The sequence below is a fragment of the Salvia miltiorrhiza genome, chromosome 8 (genome assembly GCF_028751815.1).
Source record: "Salvia miltiorrhiza cultivar Shanhuang (shh) chromosome 8, IMPLAD_Smil_shh, whole genome shotgun sequence".
In the NCBI taxonomy this organism is placed as follows: Eukaryota; Viridiplantae; Streptophyta; class Magnoliopsida; order Lamiales; family Lamiaceae; genus Salvia; species Salvia miltiorrhiza.
The window spans coordinates 4,409,092-4,432,317 of record NC_080394.1 but is presented as its reverse complement, the minus strand read 5'-3'; the positions used below and the strand labels follow the sequence as shown (position 1 = coordinate 4,432,317).

At 36.9% G+C, this 23,226-nt stretch overlaps 3 protein-coding genes and 1 long non-coding RNA gene across 4 annotated transcripts; all 4 read right to left on the bottom strand.

The window, feature by feature from the left end:
- Window positions 1–470: 470 nt before the first annotated feature.
- LOC131000173 (6,7,8-trihydroxycoumarin synthase-like) lies at window positions 471–2,920 on the bottom strand. The gene is made up of 2 exons (XM_057925947.1): window positions 1,951–2,920; window positions 471–1,086 (listed from the first exon to the last, which is right to left on the bottom strand). Exons 1-2 carry the CDS (start codon window positions 2,839–2,841, stop codon window positions 664–666), a joined length of 1,314 nt encoding a protein of 437 aa, XP_057781930.1. The 5' UTR covers window positions 2,842–2,920; the 3' UTR covers window positions 471–663.
- A 2,823-nt stretch (window positions 2,921–5,743) lies between these two features.
- LOC131000171 (2-alkenal reductase (NADP(+)-dependent)-like) lies at window positions 5,744–7,819 on the bottom strand. The gene is made up of 3 exons (XM_057925946.1): window positions 7,655–7,819; window positions 7,029–7,111; window positions 5,744–6,375 (listed from the first exon to the last, which is right to left on the bottom strand). The coding sequence occupies exons 1-3, from the start codon at window positions 7,817–7,819 to the stop codon at window positions 5,997–5,999; spliced, it is 627 nt and encodes a 208-aa protein (XP_057781929.1). The 3' UTR covers window positions 5,744–5,996.
- A 7,834-nt stretch (window positions 7,820–15,653) lies between these two features.
- LOC131000170 (uncharacterized) lies at window positions 15,654–17,453 on the bottom strand. The gene is made up of 2 exons (XR_009093680.1): window positions 16,621–17,453; window positions 15,654–16,092 (listed from the first exon to the last, which is right to left on the bottom strand). It is a non-coding gene; the product is annotated as an uncharacterized LOC131000170 (long non-coding RNA).
- A 4,027-nt stretch (window positions 17,454–21,480) lies between these two features.
- LOC130997971 (pelargonidin 3-O-(6-caffeoylglucoside) 5-O-(6-O-malonylglucoside) 4'''-malonyltransferase-like) lies at window positions 21,481–22,317 on the bottom strand. Its single transcript, XM_057923409.1, has one exon. The coding sequence runs from the start codon at window positions 22,315–22,317 to the stop codon at window positions 21,481–21,483; it is 837 nt and encodes a 278-aa protein (XP_057779392.1).
- Between the last annotated feature and the right edge of the window lie 909 nt (window positions 22,318–23,226).

Sequence of the window (23,226 nt, the reverse complement as noted above, 5' to 3'; positions counted from 1 at the left end):
ATATCCAGAATTATCGAAGATAATTTTTTATATCTTGAACTATCTATTTTGTATAAATTGTACCATTCGTCCATTTTTTTGGCTGCAAAAATTTGACATGGCTCACCGAAAGGCACAATATATTTAGAATTATTCATTTTTTGACCCACATTATATAAAATGGTGTGATTATATGCCTTACTAGTTTAAAATTCAAAGGGTGAAAAATAGAAGAAGGGTACATTGAAGGTTTATTCATAAACTATATATATTTTTTTATTTTCTTTTTCTTTATCATTCTATTTTAGTACATTCTACCAAAGATGACACTGGTGCTATTCTAGTACATTCTTTATCATTCTATTTTAGTACATTCTACCAACAGTGGTGCTATTCTAGTACATTCTACCAAAGATGACATTTATATGTTATCTAGTGAGAGACATGTCAGCCACACATATCACATCTTATTTTACAATACATGACAAGTTCCTAAACAGTACCATATTTATGAGGAACAAGTAGAAGAGCATTTTTCTTTGCCACTGCGACTCCAGACACAGAAGTTGTATCGACATCTTCTGGTCGGTTCCCCAACGGCAATTCCCAATCAAAACTATAGAGCAAATTTGCAACAATAAGCTCCACATTCACTAGCCCCATAACCATGCCAGGGCATATTCTTCAGCCCGATCCAAAGGGAGTGAGTATAAAATCTTTTCCTTTTAAATCGATATTGCTATCCAAGAATCTCTCAGGCATGAACTCGTCCGGATTTTCCCAATACTTGGGATCTCTTGAGATTGCCCATGTGTTAACATACACGTTTGTTTTGGGTTGAATTTCGTAGCCATCTAGTATGCTCTTTTTAATTGCTTCTCTTTGTGCAAGAAGTGGGACAGAAGGGGTTAGACGGAAAGACTCCATGATGACTGCTTTTAGGTAGGGAAGTTTGGGCAGATCATCTTCATCTACTTTGCCTTTTTTGCCTATCGAATTTCTGATTTCTGCTTGCAACTTTTTCATGACGTTGGGAGCTTTAATCAGTGCTGTCATTGCCCATATGGTTGACGTGGCACTTGTCCCTGCACCACCTACAAATATGTTCTACAAAAGTTTGAAAAACATACCATCAATCAATCAACACATATATATAATTAAATGGACTAAATTGAACTCTAGTTAACAGAATAAGGATGGTTTTCATATGATCCTTCCGATTACAACATACTCCCTCCGTCCGCCAAGAGTATGTTAGTATGTTACAATTGCTACTTTGAACGTCCGCAAAGAGTATGTCACTTTCTTTTCTATGACATAGTCCTACTTCTTTTCCTTATCATTTATCCTTACAAATATCCATTGTTTAAAAAAAAAAAAAAAAACATGTCTCATTCAGTTTCAACCACTAATTTCATACAATGGTAGGACCCTTTTCTCGACTGCATAAAAAACACCATCCATTTTATTAAATCTCGTGCCCAGCCAAAGTGACATACTCTTGGCGGATGGAGGGAGTAATATATTTTGAGATTTTTTTTGAAGCGATATATTTTGAGATTTTTAAAAACAAACTAAAGTTCAGGTGTTTGCAAAAGTCCTCAAAGTTCGGATTAACCCTAAAATATACTCATCCCCCTTCATCCACTTTCAATAAGCCACATTTCCTTATTTGGACGATCCAGTTCAATAGACCACTTCCTAAAACATTACATAACTCATTATTTACACCAAATGTCATTGTGGCCCACACATAATTAAATCTTTTCTCGTTTAAAATACAATATATATCTTCATTTCTCTCCCTACTTTTAACAAATATATCCTCAAAAAAAGTTAATTTATCTTACCTGTTTTATTATAAACTATTCATTTTCTTAACATCTGTGCTCAAGCCTTGTGGCGGCCTATTAAATTGGGACGGATAAAGTATATAGAGAAATGAATTACAATCAAAGATGAATTAATTACCAATAGTAGGGCTTTGATGCTATTCCAATTGAGATCAATGGGAGAAGACTTGTCTTCTTTAAGCTTGATCAAAGTATCAAGAATATCTTTCTCCTCCTCCTTCTTCTTCGCCCTCCTCGGATCAAGATGCTCGTCGATGAGCTCCTGATAGAACGAATCGTGATTCTCGAAAATCCTATGGAGCCTCTTCGTCGATCCAACGAGTTTATCCACCCAACCGAGAGCAGGAACGTAATCAGACACAAAGAATTTGAGCGATATTGCCCCAAATTCATCTATAAGATTGTTGAATCGCCTCATTTCGTGATTGTTGTATCTCTTGCCGAAAGCAATTCTGCATACCAAACTGCAGCTGATAGCCGTTGCCATCTCACTCAAATTCACAACCTGATGAGAGGAAGCAGATTTGGAGATGTTGGCGATCATAAGAGAGACTTCGTCTTCGCGAATGGGGCGGAAAGATTGAACCTTTTTGGTGCTCAAGAGATGAATGGTTATGAATTTTCTCATCTCTCTCCAATTATCGCTGCATGGTGAGAAGGCTATGTCTGAGTATTGGTATGTTAGTTTTTGCATAACAGTGGATTTCGGTCTGCTACAAAATGCCAAATCTTGAGTTTCCATCACTTCTTTTGCTAATTTTGCCGAGGAAACAACGATTAGAGGGCGAGAGCCTAATTTCATGTGAAGGATAGGAGAGTTGTATTTCTTGGAAAGGCGCCATAGGTAGAAATGTAGGTCGCCGGCAGTGGCGACCTGGTGGAGGTTTCCGATCAACGGCAGCCGCGGGGGACCCGGCGGGAGGTTTGATTTTGTTGTTTTTCGAGTTTTGCCGAGGAAATAGATGAAGATTATGGGAAGAAATATGGATAATGATAATACAAGGATCATTGTGAAATTTGTGCTTGAGATTTGAGAGTGTAGATATGGAGAGCATGAATTATTAGTGTATAAATACTAACAATGTTGTGCAAATTGATAATAGAAAAATCTATATCTATATAATCTATAAAAGAGGAGTTTTTCCTCTTTCTTCTCCTACTATTTTTTTTCTCTACTTTTTTCATATAATTTAATTATTTTCTTAACATCCTCAAATTTAATTTATGCATAAATATTTAATATGCATATTATACATAATTTGTGACAAAATTTTTAATATGGTATAAAATCATCAAAAATTAATTTAAAACGAATAAATTATGAAAACTTTAAAATATTTTATTTTCTATGTCTTCTTTAAATTTTACAAGTTTTTATTTATGTTTGTGTATGAAAATATTTATTTATTTATTATGAAGTGTAATACTCTATGATAATAATGTGTAATATTAATTTTCACTATCAAATAATTTAGAGAAATTGATGTGTTTATTTTATTTTTAAACTATATTTTATATTTATTTATATTTTAGTGTTGTTTAATATTTATACTTATTTATTTAAACATATCGTTTAATATCAAAGTTTGCCGTGCATAGCACGGATGAACGTACTAGACTATGATTTGAGAGTTAGTCTAGACAAGGAGAGTGGGGGGAGAGAGAGAGAGTTGAGAGTTGACCTATATATATTTGTACAAAATCATGAAAATTAAATTTAATCCAATAATGAGCAAGTGCGAAGTATGCAAATTACAAAATCAATTGTACAAAATCATGAAAATTGAATTTAATCCAACAATGAGCACGTGCAAAGTATGCAATAAATAAAGTCAAATGAATGCCGTCAAAATTAAAGAAATATTATTCTATAATAAAGTAGAATGGTTCTTAGCTAGATTTCTAGACGGCCATAATATGGTATGTCAATTTATCATAAATAGGAGTATAATCAATAAGAAGATAGTGTATTGCTACCATTTAAAGTATATATGCAATAAGTTAAGCCAACTGAATACCGCCAAAAAATAAAGAAACATTACTCCCTCCGTTTCGCAATAATAACGTCCAAGTTTTTCCTCTTTCTTCTCCTACTATTTTTTTTCTCTACTTTTTTCATATAATTTAATTATTTTCTTAACATCCTCAAATTTAATTTATGCATAAATATTTAATATGCATATTATACATAATTTGTGACAAAATTTTTAATATGGTATAAAATCATCAAAAATTAATTTAAAACGAATAAATTATGAAAACTTTAAAATATTTTATTTTCTATGTCTTCTTTAAATTTTACAACTTTTTATTTATGTTTGTGTATGAAAATATTTATTTATTTATTATGAAGTGTAATACTCTATGATAATAATGTGTAATATTAATTTTCACTATCAAATAATTTAGAGAAATTGATGTGTTTATTTTATTTTTAAACTATATTTTATATTTATTTATATTTTAGTGTTGTTTAATATTTATACTTATTTATTTAAACATATCGTTTAATATCAAAGTTTGCCGTGCATAGCACGGATGAACGTACTAGACTATGATTTGAGAGTTAGTCTAGACAAGGAGAGTGGGGGGAGAGAGAGAGTTGAGAGTTGACCTATATATATTTGTACAAAATCATGAAAATTGAATTTAGTCCAACAATGAGCAAGTGCGAAGTATGCAAATTAAAAAATCAATTGTACAAAATCATGAAAATTGAATTTAATCCAACAATGAGCACGTGCAAAGTATGCAATAAATAAAGTCAAATGAATGCCGTCAAAATTAAAGAAATATTATTCTATAATAAAGTAGAATGGTTCTTAGCTAGATTTCTAGACAGCCATAATATGGTATGTCAATTTATCATAAATAGGAGTATAATCAATAAGAAGATAGTGTATTGCTACCATTTAAAGTATATATGCAATAAGTTAAGTCAACTGAATACCGCCAAAAAATTAAGAAACATTACTCCCTCCGTTTCGCAATAATAACGTCCAAGTTTTTCCTCTTTCTTCTCCTACTATTTTTTCTCTACTTTTTTCATATAATTTAATTATTTTCTTAACATCCTCAAATTTAATTTATGCATAAATATTTAATATGCATATTATACATAATTTGTGACAAAATTTTTAATATGGTATAAAATCATCAAAAATTAATTTAAAACGAATAAATTATGAAAACTTTAAAATATTTTATTTTCTATGTCTTCTTTAAATTTTACAACTTTTTATTTATGTTTGTGTATGAAAATATTTATTTATTTATTATGAAGTGTAATACTCTATGATAATAATGTGTAATATTAATTTTCACTATCAAATAATTTAGAGTGATTTTTTTGAGATTGAATTTTGAGTGATTTTTTTGTAAATAAAGAGTGTTAGTAAGGATAAAATATTAAAGAGAATGGTGGGACCATTGCCATAAAAGGAAAGTGACATAATCTTGGCAGACGCCCAATATAGTAATTGTGACATAATCTTGACGGACGGAGGGAGTATAAAAAACAGGTAATTGCTATATAAATACATGAACTTTACTCATTTTGTGGTATTTAATATGAACTTTAAATCCAAGTTTTAAATACATGTACTTTACTCAATTTTGGTATTTAACATGAACTTTAAAACATAGTTAATTATAAATACATGAACTTTAAACTTATTCAATTTTTGACTCGTTTTTCATTTTTCCCAAATTAAAGTTGATTTAGAATACCTGAATCTTGACGTGGATACTTCGGCACTGAGATACGACGTCGTAGGTTAGAGGAAAACAACCCAAAACTAGGATTTATAAGCTCATGTTAAATACCAAAAAGTGAATAAAGTTCATGTATTCATACACCAATTACCCTATAAAATTTGCATCTCGATTTGTAGCCAAAATCAGCGGGCATCTCATTCAGGCATTTTTACAAACATTTTCTTCACTTTATAATTGCAAAGTTGTTATTTGATGTTTGTAATATAACTATTTAATATTCGTGTTAAAAAAGATTTTTGTATTATGCAAAAACCATGAAATTAAATACAAACGAAACATCACTGTGTACATAAATTTATGTATAAGAAGTCAACATTATTTCGTGTGAAAATCAATCCTGACCACCCACGAAGTCGAGATCTACGAACTAAATTGATTTTTAGTCAGTTAATCTTGAGCGACAGCTACAACCTGCTTCCCCACATTTCTACCTGAAAAGAGTCCAACTAAAGCAGCTGGTGCAGCTTCAATTCCTTCAACAATATCTTCAACATAAGCCAACTTTCCTTCTTGAAGGAGCGGTAAAACCATCTCCAAATACTTGGGATAGAGGTGGAAGTAGTCGAAAACCAAAAATCCTTGCATCCGGATTTGCTTTAGAATCAAATATATCAAGTTGCGCGTGGCGTCTTGCTTCTCGAGGTTGTACTGCGATATCATCCTGCAGCCAGCAATGCGGCCGCGGGATCTCATGTTGGGGAGCACCGCTTCGAGCATTTTGCCTCCGACGTTCTCAAAGTATATGTCGATCCCATCGGGGAAGTACCTGATTATATGATTGATAAATGAACTTTATATAGATCACATAACGATAGACTCGAATGTGAGATTTTTAATGAATTTCTTTAGCTATTGCCTAAAAACTGCCATGTCAGCCCAGAGCTTCGCCGGAGGAAAAAGTCATGGAAAAACTGTTCAGACGATTAAATTCAAGAAATTTTTAATAAAAAACAAAAACGTTAATGGAAAGTTTGGAAATCCAACCAAAGTTCATGATTTTTCGCGTAATTAACCCTTATTTTTTTAAATAAATAATTGGGATGGAAAAGCCCCTAAATTGTGGTAATTAACTTTACCCTTATAATCGGTCGGGTTGGGCCGGGCTGAGCTCATTGTGCCGAAAGAGAAAGTTCAGAGCCCAAAAATATAATTTAGTTTGGTCCACTAAGCTAGCGGACGGGCTAAGCCAGATCACTTTTGACAGCTCTATTTATAATTAACCATATTTCTCTTTAATTGTCTATATATCAATTGAGTTCCTATAGTGCATGGGGATACATTGACCTAACTACATAGATGGAACTTATGATGCATGTTATATTTATATATTAGATTATAAATAAATATATATTAAAATTCATAAATTCTAAAGAGTTTTAGATAGAAAGAAAGTTTTTGTCACATTAGATTTACAATCACCTCTTTATGGCTGCATCAATGTCAGGTTCTTCTTTATAGTTGAATGCATCATCAAATCCAAATTTGTTCTTCAGAAGATTCACATTCAACAAAATAATTTATACAATCAAACAAATTTAAAAAAATATAATGTCACTGCAACCCAAAAAATAAAGGAAGAAAAATATTGCTGCTTCAGGGTGAAGACAAATGCTGAGATTAATTAATTAAATTTGTTTTATCAGATCATGAATATTCTAACCTTGAATTTAGAGTCGGCTTTTGATTATATAGTTATGTATATATGTTGTCGCTATCAAATTAGGTATTCATTTAATTTAAGGGTTAAATCCAAAAACAAAACAACAAAATTAAATTTCCACTAATAAGGAGTATCTCCTATAGACATGTCAAAATCGTGTGCAAAAATTAAAAAAATTGAAAGGCCGAGTATTCGTTCAGAAGAAAAAATATCGTATTGTATGTATAATTTTAGAACATCTTCAAAGTTTATGGATTTACAGACGAAGAATCCCATATAAATTATTTTTGAGATTTTTAAATTTTCTCCACACATAATAATCATTCGCGGATGCAATAGAAGTTGGTGAGTGACATTTAATTATAAATTTCAAAGTATAAGAGACCTTATCTTGTGAGCCTGCGCTTCCAACGACATAGCACCCAAATAGCTTAGCAAATTGGCCAACAAGCTGACCAACAGCTCCTGATGCAGCAGATACAAAGACGATTTCGCCCTCTTTCGGAGAGCAAATCTCGTAAAATCCCACATATGCAGTCATACCAGCCATACCTTCAAAAAATTATACCAAAAAAGAAAATTAAAAACTTCTGGTTGGGAACTACTCCCTTGGTTCACGAAATAATTTCCTACTTTTTTGAAATTACGAAAAGACAGTGTTTTTACAATTTGATTTGGTGATGGCCTATAATACTATAATTAACACAAAATACCAATAATTTAATGATTTTAAGAGAATTTTCATTTTGAGCGTTCCACCTATCTTGAGACACACTTTTTCACCAACCACACTAAATACTAGTTTTTTAAATCTCATGCCCAAAAGTTGTGTCTCAAAATAGATGGGACTGAGGGAGTAATAAAATTAAATACGCCACTATTTCAGGCCCCGTTTGGAGTTTTTCTCTAAGATAATTAAATACTTCCTTCGTTTCACTATAAGCGTCTAACCTAATAGCGTCAAAATCCCTGAAGTTTGGCGCGATTCTCATTTTTCCCTTGACCTTAAAATCTTGCGTGAAGGACAGAGAGGGAGATTCAGAGGGTGTTTCAGTTTGAGGGAGTACAGATGAAGGACGAGGCCGACGACGCTCATCGTCGGAGTTACAGCGGCGACGGCCTCGTGCTTGTGTGTCCGTGTGCGTAGATCCAGATCTGTACATGGGCGTGTTTGATGGAGAGAAGAAGGGTTCACTTGAGTAAAGAGATGAGAGAGGGGTTAGCGAGAGAGAGGAGGTCGGCGGCCTGATCGCGGCGGCCGGAGGAGAAGAGAGGAGAGGGGATTTGTAAAGAGAGGAGAGATGAAGACGAAGGAGAAGGTCGGCTGAAGTTCCGGCGGGTGACTTTTCATGATCACTAGTTTTAGTTTTAGTTTAAAACTAGTGATCATGGAAAGTCACCGGCCGGAATTATTATTAAGTCCGGTCCCAACACAACCACAATTTGTTCCAATCTAAAATTGACTTAAACATACTTTGATACATACGAATACACAAGCATACTCATTAATTAAAATTTAATTATGATGCAGATAAAAAAATGGTAAATGTCACTTTGAACCTTAAACTATTTTCGCACTATCAATTATATCCAGAATTATCGAAGATAATTTTTTATATCTTGAACTATCTATTTTGTATAAATTGTACCATTCGTCCATTTTTTTTGCTGCAAAAATTTGACATGGCTCACCGAACGGCACAATATATTTAGAATTATTCATTTTTTGACCCACATTATATAAAATGGTGTGATTATATGCCTTACTAGTTTAAAATTCAAAGGGTGAAAAATAGAAGAAGGGTACATTGAAGGTTTATTCATAAACTATATATTTTTTTATTTTCTTTTTCTTTATCATTCTTTTTTTTGTTTTTTTTTTCCTAAAATTGTGAATTCGACTAGTCATAAAATAGTTAATATGCATCTCAAATTAAAGATCACGACAAGAGATTTAATTTGATATATTTTTTATGTTTATATTTGGTTTAAAATATAAAAATTATATTTATTGAAAATTTTAAGAAAAAATCTTTCTCTGATCTCTCATCTTTTTTTTTTTTGAAAAAAAATCTATGTTTAATTCTTTTTCATTTTTTTAGTTTTTAACTATTTTTTTCCTTTTCATAATATCAATTTTTATTAGGTGTTTTGTCAAATAAAATCACGAACTATTTTGAATTTGCAATTTTAACGTGACTTTTGAAGTGTGGCGAATTAAATCACCACGTTTTTAATTTTTGCAATTCCGTCCATCCAATTTTTTTTTCCGGCCGCCAAAGTGTCGAATTGGAGCTTACGTGGATTAGTAAAGTCACGTGCCAAAACCCCTTTTTATTATTATGAATTCTTCTTTATTTTTTTAACATTAAGCTCAAATAGTTCAGTTATAAATGTAGAGGGGCTCGCCAAGGGCGGGACATGATGATTTTATAACAAATTGAGGATGACACACGATGAAACACGATAAATTATGATACAAAGAATCTCATTTGGTAAAGAAAACGGTGAATGTGGCTGCATTTGTTACTGCATAAGTATTGAAAGAAATGGAGTTACGGAAAAACATCATCAACAAAAGTTTAGACTGACAAAGATTGATAACCACTAACCACTAATTAAATTGATATACAAAGTGATGAGGATGGAATTCGGGGCTCTGGATCCTCCCCCTAGGAAAGAACCCAAGGTTGGACTCTCCTTTGAGTACTATCTTAGAGAAAGGATATCAGGACTCAAGAAGAGATCCGAAGAGGAACCCAGAGCGGAGCTCAAGAGTACTATGAAAGCCGCATTCTTAGTATCGTTGGGAAAGAGACAAACTCGAAAAAGTTACTTTCTGACACCAGAGCGGAACGGTATCAGATCTTAATCGGATTGAATACTGAGTAAGTCCCATAGAAACATATCATGGACTAGATCTGGATAAGCCAGAGAGGGAGAATACAGATAGCTAGGAAAATAGAGATGTACGGAGGAAAGGGGTATTTTGTGTGACTGAATTGTAGGCGGTCATTTTCCACCTTTTTTGCAGGGATCGACCGCCTCCATAACTAATTATTTGTCGGCTGACGTGGAAGATGCTCTAAAGAGGAAAAGGACCATTCTACCCTCCCCTATGGTAATATATATTAGGGTTAAATTTTGGGGCCCTGGCCCGTCGCCCGGGCTCGCCTACCCTCAGGGCCAGCCCTGAGCCGAGCTCGAACATTCAAATTATTCATATTTTCAATCAGCCTGTGATTTGTGATCCCAACCCACGCTTTGCCCTGTCCGAACCCGCGCCCCGAGCGGTGTCTTGAATGATAGAGACCAGTCTCAATCAAATTTTTGCGTTAATTCTAAATAAATTGAGCCGCAAATGTCCTCCTTTATAGCATACTCTATAGCCGTCACTGAAAAACATGGTGAGTGTAGTTTCGTTGTCGCCATCAATTTTCCAATTACATCATTTGTCATATGGGGTTGAAATCTAATCACTTAAGGCCTAATAATAGCTTTTGGATACCTCTTTCTTATAATGGTCACACATATTTATACGTATGAAAATTTACATCAAAATTAATTATTTTTTTAACCAAATTCACTTTACATTAAAATACTTAAATTATTATTTATTTTTGGGTTAATTATAGTTTATAGCCTGAACTTTTAACAAATTTCAGTTTATAACCTTAACTTTAATTTATTTTTTGTATAGCCTGAACTTTGACAAATTATTTAATTATTAGCCACAATTGCACCAAATTTATGTTAGTAGGATATTTTTTTATAGTAATTACAGCTAAAATGATGATCAATTGCCACAAAACTAGAGTCTAATATATTCTACACAAAAAGAAGTTTTTAGCGGTAGGTAGCACATCGTCATCGGACAACCGGTGTAGTCGGAATCGCGCAAAAAAGTTAGTCGATTCCGTTATTCTACACTGAATGAAATTTTCAATGATAGGTAGCCCATCGTCATCGGACCACTGGTGTAGTCGGAATCGCGCAATAAAGTTAGTCGATTCCAACTACACCGGTGGTCCGATGACGATGGGCTACCTATCATTGAAAATTTCATTCAGTGTAGAATAAATTAGGATCTAATTTCATGGCAATCGGTCATCGTTTCATATGTAATTTCGATAAAGAATAGATAATGTCATAATTTTGATGTAATTATGGCTATAATTAAATAATTTCATTAAATGCAGGCTATATAAAAAATAAATCAAAATTGAGACTATAAACTGAAATTTTCTGAAAGTTCAGGTTATAAACTATAATTACCCCTTTATTTTTTCTAACCTAAAACCTACCATACAAAATATTTTGCACAGCCACTAGTTGACTCGGTGCCTAAATCTATTAGTAGTTGATATTTTTCTTGAAGTAACTAATACATCATTGTCGCTGAGTCATCTCCAAGCTGCAAGCAAAGATTTTGTAGGATAGAAATGAGAAAAAATTGTTTGATTATGTAATTCTATTGTAATTTTTGACAAAATTAGAATATTTTTCCTTAAATAAATTCCGAGCATATCATTATCTTATCCATCATTATGTCCAAACACATAGTGTGCAAAGAGATTATTGTTTGAGTTTTTTATTGAGTTAAAAGCCGAAAAATACACGAACTTTCATTGGATTTGCATATTGCACATGACCTTCAAAAATAGCTCCAGAATACATCACCTTTTAATTTAATTGCAAATTGCACCCGCGTTGACTACCACCTTGATCGGCGGTGACGTGGCTATCAAATTTTGTTGACGTAGATGATTTTCTGATGTAGGAATACGACGTTATTTTATTGTTACATTACAACACCCAAAACGACGCCGTTTCTTGAGTGAGTATAATTAAAAAAAATTTTAAAAAAAAAGAAGAAATCTCGGTCTTCTTCTCCGCTCGAGCACATAGAGATCTTCGCCGCCTCACCGCCATCCTCCATCCTCCATCTCCGCCCCTTTCCCTGAATTTCCATCTTCCATCTTCGACTCGTCGAGATCCATCCACCGCCTCACCTGCCATCCTCCATCTTCCATCTCCGCCCCTTTCCCTGAATCTCCATCTTCCATCTCCGACTCGCTGCTGCCAGCCATCACAACATCTACGCCGCCCCCAAATTAAACCTAGATCCTCTTGCATAAGGGGAAATCTCCAAATCTGCAAATCCCTCGTCCCTACACCAATTTTCAAGGTCAAGCAAAAACAATTGCCCACCCCCATATCCAAGAGGCGCGGCGACCCCCAGCAGGCCGTTGGATCCCGCCGCAGCATCCACCGCGACGACGCCCTCTACAAGGCCACTGAGGATTAGCAGGGCCTGTACGATTTTTTCATTCTACCAGGCGAACGATGAGTTTGACCTTTTTCTCCTTGCGCTCGTCTTCGTCGTCGTCGGGTGGATCGTCGGCTTGCAGAATTGGAAAGAGGGGTTTTTTTTTGGGGGGGGGGGGTTTGACCTTGTACAATTTAATGCATTTTTTGCATGCAAAGTTATGCTTTTTTGAATTTTTGTTAAAAAAATAGTATTTTTTATAAAATTAAACAAAAAAAGAAAAAAGTAAAAAAAAAATTGACCTCGAGGGGGGGGGAGAGTGGAGATGGGGTGGGTCAGCGGTGAAAAAACCAGATTTGTGGAAAAGTGCAATATATTTTTGTACAATTTAATGCATTTTTGTGTGAAAATTTATGCATTTTCGTAAAAAGAAGTAAAAAAAATTGTAATTGCAATTAGAGATTATAATTGTAATATTGGGACAATGTTGACTTGTGGTTCATAGTTCAAACCCCATATATTTCTCTTCCCAAATCAAAATATAAACAATATTCATCATAAATTAAAGACCTTGACAAATGTAAAATATAGATTAGAAATAAATAAGTTATGAAAATTTAAAGTGCCAAAACTAATTATGTAAATATATCTGTGTGTGTGTGTTTAATAGATAAAAATAAATATTTATATATGTAATATTTTAAACAACTAATTCAATCATTACCATTTTATTTTTTAGGTTTAGTTTTTATTGTATATAAATAAATTAGAAGTTGTTAACAACTACAAATGTGCGGAGAAGTTGAATTTAATTTTGTGAAATCAATAATAACGATAGTGAGAGGCTCAAAGACAACGTATACACTACAAATGGTTATAACCATCGAAATTAACAACTGAAATTTTCGGTAAACAATAGTACAAACTATTTGTAGGACCGCATTTTCTGTAAACAACAGAAACTATACATTTTGTGGTAGTGACACAAATTAATAAGGGTAGTTTAGAAGAAACTTAATTATTTGTAAAGCAGTGATTCATAAACAACTAATTAGATATGAAGGGTTTGATCTCCTCATCTTGCTCATAGTAAGGCACCTCATGTTGGTTCAAATACAACCATGCCTCAATCCCATCTCCCGATTTGTCGCTCATCAGCACCACAAAGTTGCTGGTCGCCTTCCGAAATCGATTGCTCGTCGAAACAGGCTTTCCCCATCCGAAGTCAGCTTCGTGGAATTCAAATCTACTCCAATCAGAGATTGATAAAGCAGTGATTTCAGGATCGCACATATGCCTAGAGTAGTTTTCGATAATATTTGTGTACATATCGTGTCCATCATTACAATCAGGAGACAGAATCTCAGCATGACGAGCAATGGCGTCTCGAATAGAATCTCCCAATACACGAACAAGTTCATTAACATCGACCTCGTCCGTGGGTGGCGTCATTGTTAGGGCCCAGAAATTACCACAAGTGTGTCTAGGCTGCGGTGGTATTGATCTCTCCCGCATGTTAGCCGTTTGATATGTTTGCACATGGTATCGACATTGATAAAGAGAAGAAAGGTTTAGATGGCTGTAAAGACTATGTTTTTGTTTGTATTGCTTGATTTTTCCTGTGAATTACATCTACCCTTTATAGGACTGAAAAGCAATATACAAGGAAAGTTACAAACTAGGAAACTCTAAATCATTGATCTTGATTTGATCTCCAATCAATGTAAATGATTCTTTCCTTTCCAACACTCCCCCTCAAGTTAAGTGACGGGATTTCCGATGCTTAACTTGTCGAGAACTTCTGTAAAATTCTTAGTATTCACAGCCTTGGTTAAAATATCAACGAGTTGATCTTCAGATCGGACAAATGGTAGTGCCACAATACCACTTTCAATCTTTTCTTTGATAAAGTGTCTATCGACCTCAACATGTTTCGTCTTGTCATGTTGCACTGGATTTTCGGATATACTAATGGCTGCTTTGTTGTCGCAAAACATTCGACATGTCTTGGCTGGATTGAGGCCCAATTCTGTCAGTAGTCTTCTTAACCAAAGAACTTCGGTTAGACCACTTTTGATTCCTCTGAACTCTGCTTCGGCACTTGAGAGTGCCACCACCTTCTGTTTTTTACTCCTCCAAGAGACAAGATTACCTCCAATGAAGGCAAAGTATCCTGCTGTTGATTTCCTGTCAACTGGGTTTCCAGCCCAGTCAGCATCAGTGTAGGCTTGTATCTCGAGATGTCCAGTTTTCCTGAACAGTACTCCATAGTCAAAGGTTCCTTTCAAGTATCTCACAATTCTGAGCGCAGCTTCCATGTGGTCAGCTTGTGGTTGGTGCATAAACTGACTCACAACTCCAACAGCATACGCAATATCAGGCCGAGTATGGGAAAGATAGATGAGTTTCCCTACCAAACGTTGATATTTTCCTCGATCCGCCAATTCAGCTCCCTTCACAATCTGTAGCCCATGATTGACAGCCATAGGCGTCTCAGCTGGCTTGCAATCTATCATCCCTGCTTCTGCAAGAAGGTCAAGAGTATACTTCTTCTGATTGATAAAGATCCCTTTCTTCGATCTGAGTACTTCGATCCCAAGGAAGTACTTTAGTCTCCCAAGGTCCTTCATTTCGAACTCTTTGAAAAGATTTGCTTTCAACTTCTGAATTTCTTCTAAGTCATCTCCTGTTATGATCATGTCATCAACGTAAATGACTAAGCAAGAAATAAGATCACCTCGTTTCTTCAAGAATAAGATGTGGTCTGAATTGCTTTGCTGGTACTCAAACTTCTTCATAGCTGTGGTGAATCTTCCGAACCAAGCTCTGGGAGACTGTTTGTGTAACACCCGGCATTTTCACTACAGTATATATATTATTATATAGGCAGCCCAATCTCTATATAAATTTAGCTTCGGCCCAATAGTGCTATTATTTGGGTCTATAACTTTATTTGAAACCCAAACCCAGTTATTGGTTATAAATTCAGTTTTAATAAACCCAATAGCTGTTACTTGGGCCAAGAGAGGGTGATGAGAAGTGATATAAAGCCCAATAGCCTTTTATTTGGGCTAATACCCAATGTGAGTTTCATTCTCAGTTTAGAATCAAAAGATCAGATAAGCTATTGAGGCATCATCTATTATATGAAAGAAACACGTATCATGTGATTTAACACGTATCTCTCACCTTTCCACCCAGCTACTTCATTTAACCGACTCAAACGATTATAAATATGGTGAGTTACAGTAGTCTCATCTTTTCCCCATTCTGCTAATTCCAAACAACAAAGCAAATCATCTATAATCGTCCACAGCAGCTTGTGCAGTTTGTATAAAGAAGGTAGTCTTTCTTTTCTCCTTATGTACTTAATAACAGTAAAAAATAGTGAAAATAGTAGTAATAGTAATAAGCTACAGACATCCCTTTTCAGATTCAGCAACACAATCCCAGTTTCTCGATAATCAATAAATAAACAGATTTACATCATATAAAAATTGAATCTTGAGCAGTAGACGACTGCCACTCTGAGTAATCCCTTGAAACCTCAGTTCCTGAATAGAACAAGTAGAGATTCATTAGTTTGTGATGTTAAAGCTGAAATAGAAATTAGATTGGAAGTTAGCTGGAGTAAGATTTTGAATTGGGAAATAGAGAAGAGGGAAGGAAGAAGAAGAAGGCGGGATTAGCAGTAGCAGCAGCAGCCGTGAGCCACCAAAGCAAAGGCACGGCTGGCGGTGGTGACCGCCGGCGTTGCCCGCGCTATGGCGGCCGCGGTGGCTACTGACAGTAGAGGAAGAGGGAGGTTGAGCGAGAGGTAGGGATGGAGATTGAGTGAGAGATAGTGAGATAGAGTGTGAGATAGAGACAGACAGCAGGAAGAAGGGAGAAAGCAGAACGAGCTAGAGGGAGAGAGGAGCGGGGCAGGCGGCGGTGAGCACCGGCGCTGCAAGCGCCGTCGTGGCTTGCGGCGGCCGCCGCGCCCTGGACAGAGAGAGAGCGAGAGATCAAGATAGGGCAGAGAGAGAGGGAGTTCGAGGGAGAGAGCAGAGACAGAAGTAGAGAGAGAGACAGGGACTTACCTGAGTCAGAAGAGGCGGCGGCGTGACAGAGATGACGGCGGGGCGGCAGGCTTCGCCGGAGAGACGAATTCCAGAGGGGATGAAGAGAGGTAGAAACCCTAGGATTTTGATTTTATAATTTGGGGATTGAGACTTAGGGAAAAGAGAAATGGAAAGAAAGGAAAGGGGGAGAGGAGAGGCCGACCTCGCCGCGCCGGAGGCGACGAAGGCCGGCGATGGTCGCCGGAGACAGGGAGAGAGAAAGAGAGACGACAGAGCTGAGAGAGAGGGAGAAGTAACACAGAGAGAGAATGTATATGTATGTGTGCGTGAGGAAATAAGAGAGAGAAGTTAATTTGATTCATTTTATTAAAAGGAAGAGTATAAGGCTTTTAATTTATTTAAGTTAACTGAGTTATTTTAAAATTAAGCTTATGATTATAAATTAGATGATAGATTAATTTATATAGTTGGACCTTTAATCTATGTTGGCATTTGTTGATAAGCTTGTCAAATAGCAATTAGTCTTCAGTCCATAAATTCCAAATAGGAATATCACCTTAAGACCCGCATACGTACTTTTTAAGTTAAATCCATATTATTTTCTCGTTATTTACTTAGTTAGTTAATCTATATTGAAGGTCATATACAAAAGAAGGTGAATCCATAGTTCAGAATTACCTGGATCGTCAGACCACGATCAGGTGGGCTTTCTAAACTCAGAATTTGAAGTGCGCACTATTTAATTATGTTATTATATGAATGATGTTATATTAAAGTTATTGACTTGCCAAAACTTTTATGAGCTTGTATGTTACCATCTACGAGAGATAGACGATATCGGCCCTATGCTGAAGCGAGATGTCAGTAAGGGTTTGTGCACATAGTTGTGACCGTGAGTCATCGAGCGGGTTGGCCGGTCACTGTGATCGGGAGCCTTCGGGCCGATCACTGTGTTTGAGAAGGAGGCCTACTTCTCAACACAAGGTTACATGATGTGTAGTTATGGTACATACATGTTAATTGTCTGCAGACATATATGAGGTTATGATGATATATATAGAAGTTTTACAGTTTTGGCGTGCACAGGTTATTTAAATAAAACTCCTGTGTGATGCTTGAGATGGCAAGTTCAATATATAGCTCTAAGAGCAAGCTTTAAAGTTTTTCGGCATGACCACTGAGTGCTTTTTGGTACTCAGCCCTGCGTATGTTTCTAAATATGCAGGTTAAGCTGTGGTGCAGATGGAAGCGAGCAGAGCAAATTCTTTGATGTATATGTATTAAACCAGGCTCAGGATTCCATGTCTTCATACATGTAATCCACATGAATTATTCCGCTGCAACACTTAGGTTATTCTACTTTATTGAGGTGTTGTACATATTTTAAAACAATAGCTTTGAGAATTATGTCACTTGAAAGTTAGACAACTTGTCGTTGTGTATTGTAAGTTGTCTACTCATGAGTTTTAAAAGTGATTGCTTATGATTATCCAATATTAAGTAATTCATCGTTAAAGCGTGTTCATTATTATTATTGAAACCTCTTTTCTTTTGCATTTTCTTTCTCCCTTTTCCCAGTCACACCTTTCCCCGGCTTAACTATACACTATATTAGGCCGGGCTATGACAGTTTGAGCCCATATAAAGTTTTTTTCAATCTGCATACCTCCCCTTCCTCGAACTCATCTAAAAAACCTTGGGGTGCTTCCATGTATACCTCCCGTTCTTCTTCAAGCTCACCATGAAGAAAGGCATTTGTAACATCAAACTGATGAAGATCCCAATCCTTGTTTGCAGCAATGGAGAGGAGCACCCTGACAGTGTTCATTTTTGCCACAGGCGAGAAGGTTTCTGCATAGTCGATCCTATATGTTTGTGTGTAGCCTTTTGCAACCAGCCGAGCTTTGTATCGCTCAATAGATCCATCGGGTTTTCGTTTGATTGTGAAAACCCATCTGCATCCCACGGTTTTCTTCCCTTTTGGCAACCGACATTTCTCCCATGTGTGATTCCGGTTCAGGGCCCCTATCTCTTTTTTCATAGCATTTCTCCAATGCTCGATCTTCAGGGCTTGCTCTGCTGTTTGTGGAATCTCCTCATCATATAAGGCCGCTTCATAGGCTGTGGCATTTTTGGACAAGTTTCCCTTGGCGATATTCCCAACTGAGTATCGGGAATTCCTCGCAATTTTCTCTGGGGAATACCGTTTAGGAGGTACACCCCGATTACTCCTGGGTGGTAGCACATATCTCCCAGTATCTCCATCTACTGTATTATCCTCCTGTTCTTCTTCAATGACTTGAGAAATATGATCAGCAGAATCAGAAGCCACAATAGTAGGTTCAGAAGCTCTTACCTCAGATATCAGTGGCGGAGAAGATATAGGCTCATGCAGTGGACTAGATTGTTCTGGAGTGGATGAAACATGCTCGGTGGCAAGGCTAACTTTTTCTGTTGGATCTGCTTCGGGGCCTGGCATTGGTAACCAACTTAACAGGTCGATCTCACTCTCTTTCTCACTCTCCCCCTCACTGTTAAGGTGGGTACTGTAAAAATACTCAGTTTCAAGAAAGTCGCAGTTCATGGTGGTTATGATTTGACGGGTTTTAGGATTGTAACATCTATACCCTTTTTGGTTAACACCATACCCGACAAACACACACTTAATGGCACAAGGAGAGAGTTTAGTCCGTTCATGCTTGGGAATATGAACGAATACGGAACTACCAAAAACTCGAGGTTGAAGAGTAAGAGCGAGAGGTATATCAGAAAGAGTGGATAATTTCTGTAATGGAGTTTGAAGCTGGAGGGTTCTGGTGGGAAGGCGATTTATAAGGTAAACAGAGGTGGCGACAGCTTCAGGCCAGAAGTAGGTGTACCTTAGACTCAAGCATCATAGCACGGGTCATTTCAAGGAGAATTCTATTTTTTCGTTCAGCAACACCATTTTGTTCGGGAGTATGGGAACAAGTAGTTTGATGAATTATCCCTCTTTGTTGACAGAAGTCCTGCATGGATCGATTGACAAACTCCCCCCCATTATCGGTTCTAAGGGTTTGGATATGTTTTTGAATTTGAGTTTGAATCAGTTTAAAGAAATGAGTGAACTTTTCAAAAACTTGAGATTTATTTTTGAGAAAATACACCCATGTCATCCTAGTGCAATCATCAATAAAGAGCAAAAAATATCTAAAACCTTGACCCCCCACAACAGGTGAAGGACCCCAAACATCAAAATGAACAAGAGAAAATATGGAGTTCACTCGTGTGTCATTAGGCTTAAAAGATTTACGGTGGCTTTTAGCTAAAACACAAGTCTCACAAGATAAAGTCTCATTTTTCACTAATTTAGGAAATAAAAGCTTAAGATAACCCGTGGATGGATGCCCTAACCGACGGTGCCAAAGCCAGGCTTCCCGGTCAGCAGTTCCGTGAGCCAGCATCACCTTGCCTTGTTGAGCTATCTCATCCACACAGTACAATCCATCCCGCTCAGTGCCACACTCAATAATCTCCCCCGTCCTGATATCCTGAAGAAAACAAAAGTGGGGATGCATTATCATGGTACAATTGAGCTCTTTTGTAACATGGCTAATAGACAACAGTTTATGAGAAAGAGATGGAATATATAGACAATTTGAGAGACGTAGTGTAGGAGAAATTTCTATAGTTCCGGCTCCCTCAACACGAGTCAAATCACCACTTGCAGTTTGAACATGTGTTCGGTGGGATATTGATGACTTAATAATATCAGTTTTATCAAAGGTCATCGTATCCGTAGCTCTACAATCAAAAATCCACCCTTCCTCTCTATCCCTATTATCACAAAAGGTTTGATATGCAGCGGAAAAATTTAGGGACTCTCTACATAATTGGGGAGTGATTTTAGTATTATGTGGAAGATTGGGGTTTTTCTGTAATTTTCGAGACCTTTGGGGGGGCAGTTTGCATAAGATGGGGTAAGTTTTGCAATTTAATAAAACCTCGGGGTAGCCTTTGTATTTTATTGGGACTTGGGGGTGCAGATTTTAAGGGATGGGGTAATTTTTGCAAATAAATGAAAGACACACTAAACCCTATACCTAATTTCAATTCCTCATTTCCTTCTCCAAGCGCCTCCCTCTCACATTTGCTCTTTCCATTCTGCCCGGCCGCGAATTTCCGATACGCGGCCACAGCCGCTGCTCTCCCGGCCACCGCCGCTGTCCTCGCAGTCACCGCTTCTACTCCGGTTGTTTGTTGTAGGTGGACTCGAGCCACCTGCTGAATAAGGCTGTTGACTTCGTCCTCGGGGTTGGAGAGCGAGGTGCTGCCGGCCATGGAGCTCTCCATGAGGTGGACGGCGGCCTCGGCAGATCTGTGGACGGCGGCCTCGGGGCGGACGTCTGCCTCGGCAGATCTATGGACGGTAGCTTTGGGACGGACGGCGGCCTCGGCAAATCTGAGGCGAACACGTTCCTTCTTGGCGAGGTGGGATTTTGGGTTGTACGTCGGAAGGAGCTGCTGCAGCTGCTGTTCAACATCTGCTGCTGAAGATGGGGTGGAGAAAAACTCGTCGGAGACGCGGGTCAAGCTCCCAGAGCGGTACATTTTTAGCTAGGGATTTGAGAATTTTGGGAAATTGAATTTGGTAGTGCTGCCTTGATTGTTTTTAGGTATTTGGAACAGTGATGAACTATTTCTGAGTTCCCAGAATCATGCCTGCTCTGATACCATGTTTGCACATGGTATCGACATTGATAAAGAGAAGAAAGGTTTAGATGGCTGTAAAGACTGTGTTTTTGTTTGTATTGCTTGATTTTTCCTGAGAATTACATCTACCCTTTATAGGACTGAAAAGTAATATACAAGGAAAGTTACAAACTAGGAAACTCTAAATCATTGATCTTGATTTGATCTCCAATCAATGTAAATGATTCTTTCCTTTCCAACATGATATATGATGCAGCTTTTGCTTCTACCGTGTTTGGCGCGATCCAGTCGGAATTGAGCTTCGGCCAAAACGGCAGACACAATACACGCTCCGGATAAGGGTTTTCCGTTGGTTCGACTTATTCTTGATTTCAGGCTGGTTAAAGCCTCCTTGTTGAACGAAAGCCTCTTCAAAGCAAGCTTGTGACCGGAACCCGGGGCCGGGGTCGGGGCCGGGTTGTCGTTGCGGAGCACGGATGGAAGCAACGAGGGGAGATGAAAAGACGGGCAGATTACCCTCTTAGCATGATCTGGATTGGTGGCGTCCGTCCAGGCGGCCACAAACGTCGCAAGCGACGACCCATCGAAGATCTTGTGGGAGACGCTGATGGCGACGACGGCCCCACCACATGAGAAACGTGTGATCTGGATTGAGAGGATTGGAATATCAGGAGCTTCGTGTTGGTCGGGGAGGAGATTGTCGAGCTGATCGAGCTCCATTTTTGCTACGAGCTCGATCAGCTCGACGTCTAGAGCCTCTGCTTCGACGAGCTCGGCTCCCTCGTCGCAGCAGTCAATCGAACTATAATTATTGATGAATCTTCCTACAAGAGGATAGAAATCAACCAAGATTCTGGCCAGTGATTCTTCCAACTGGAGGCTGCCGTCTTCGGGTTTCGATTCGTAAAACAGAACAACTGCAAAATATTCTCCTGGGTCCACAAGCTCATCTATATACGATAACTTGTAATTCTTGAGGTTTTGAGGGGTTGGGGTGTGTGGTTTTATCAACTTGCTACTCATTTTGTTCATCTTCATTTTTTTTCAATATTGGAGTCGATACTTGAAATACACAAGACTAGTAGCTCAATATATAAGCAATCCTAGATTTATTGGATGGGATTTAGTGTCTCACAATTTATGTGTTCCACCTTGTGTACTATTATTTTTATAAAAATAAATTTAATCATGCATGATATTATATACTCCCTACGTTCACGAAATGAGTAATCATATTTCTTTTTTGGTTTGTCCATCAAATGAGTACCCATTTCCTTTTTTAGTAAGTGTACCTCACACAATTCACTCACAATGAAAGTGGACCCCTTATTTCATTCACACACTTAATCAATTTCCTAAAACCCGTGTCACCCCCAAAATGAATACTCATTTCGTGGATAAAGGGAGTAAAATTATGCTTAAATTTTACACAAGAATATAATTCACTATCTTAAGGATATAATTATTATTTAATTTAAATTAGCCACAAACGTTTAGTTGGGCTAAGAGTTTAATTATATACTCGCTTCGTCCCACGAATCTTGACACGTTTTTATTTTTGAGCTGTCCCACGAATCTTGACACATTTTCAAATAAGGTAACTTATATCTCCTACTTTATCACTTTTATTATTTTCTATCTCCTACTTTATCACTTTTATCACATTCTCTCTCCTACTTTATCACTTTTATATTTTATTAACTACACACTTAAAACACTAATCTATAATTCCTTAATTCCCATGCCGAAATCAAACGTGTCAAGATTCGTAGGACGGAGGGAGTATGTTTCCATTTAATCTTAAATTTTCTCATATTTTCCCTTCCACGTTCTCATCTTAAATTTTCTCTTCATCTTCATTCGTAAAACACATTGAATTCTCTTCACTATATATCAAACTTTCTCTTGCTCCTCAATCGAAGAATTAATGAA

Bases quoted from the DNA above. Each gene is read 5' to 3' on its own strand.
- LOC131000173 (XM_057925947.1), bottom strand. From the start codon at position 2,841: ATGATCCTTGTATTATCATTATCCATATTTCTTCCCATAATCTTCATC. The intron at 1,087-1,950 runs GTAATTAATTCA...AAACTTTTGTAG, and splicing joins GCATCAAAGCCCTACTATTG to AACATATTTGTAGGTGGTGC.
- LOC131000171 (XM_057925946.1), bottom strand. From the start codon at position 7,819: ATGGCTGGTATGACTGCATATGTGGGATTTTACGAGATTTGCTCTCCG. The intron at 7,112-7,654 runs GTCTCTTATACT...ATTTTGTTGAAT, and splicing joins GCGCAGGCTCACAAGATAAG to GTGAATCTTCTGAAGAACAA. The intron at 6,376-7,028 runs GTGATTGTAAAT...TCATATAATCAG, and splicing joins ATTGATGCAGCCATAAAGAG to GTACTTCCCCGATGGGATCG.
- LOC130997971 (XM_057923409.1), bottom strand. From the start codon at position 22,317: ATGAGTAGCAAGTTGATAAAACCACACACCCCAACCCCTCAAAACCTC.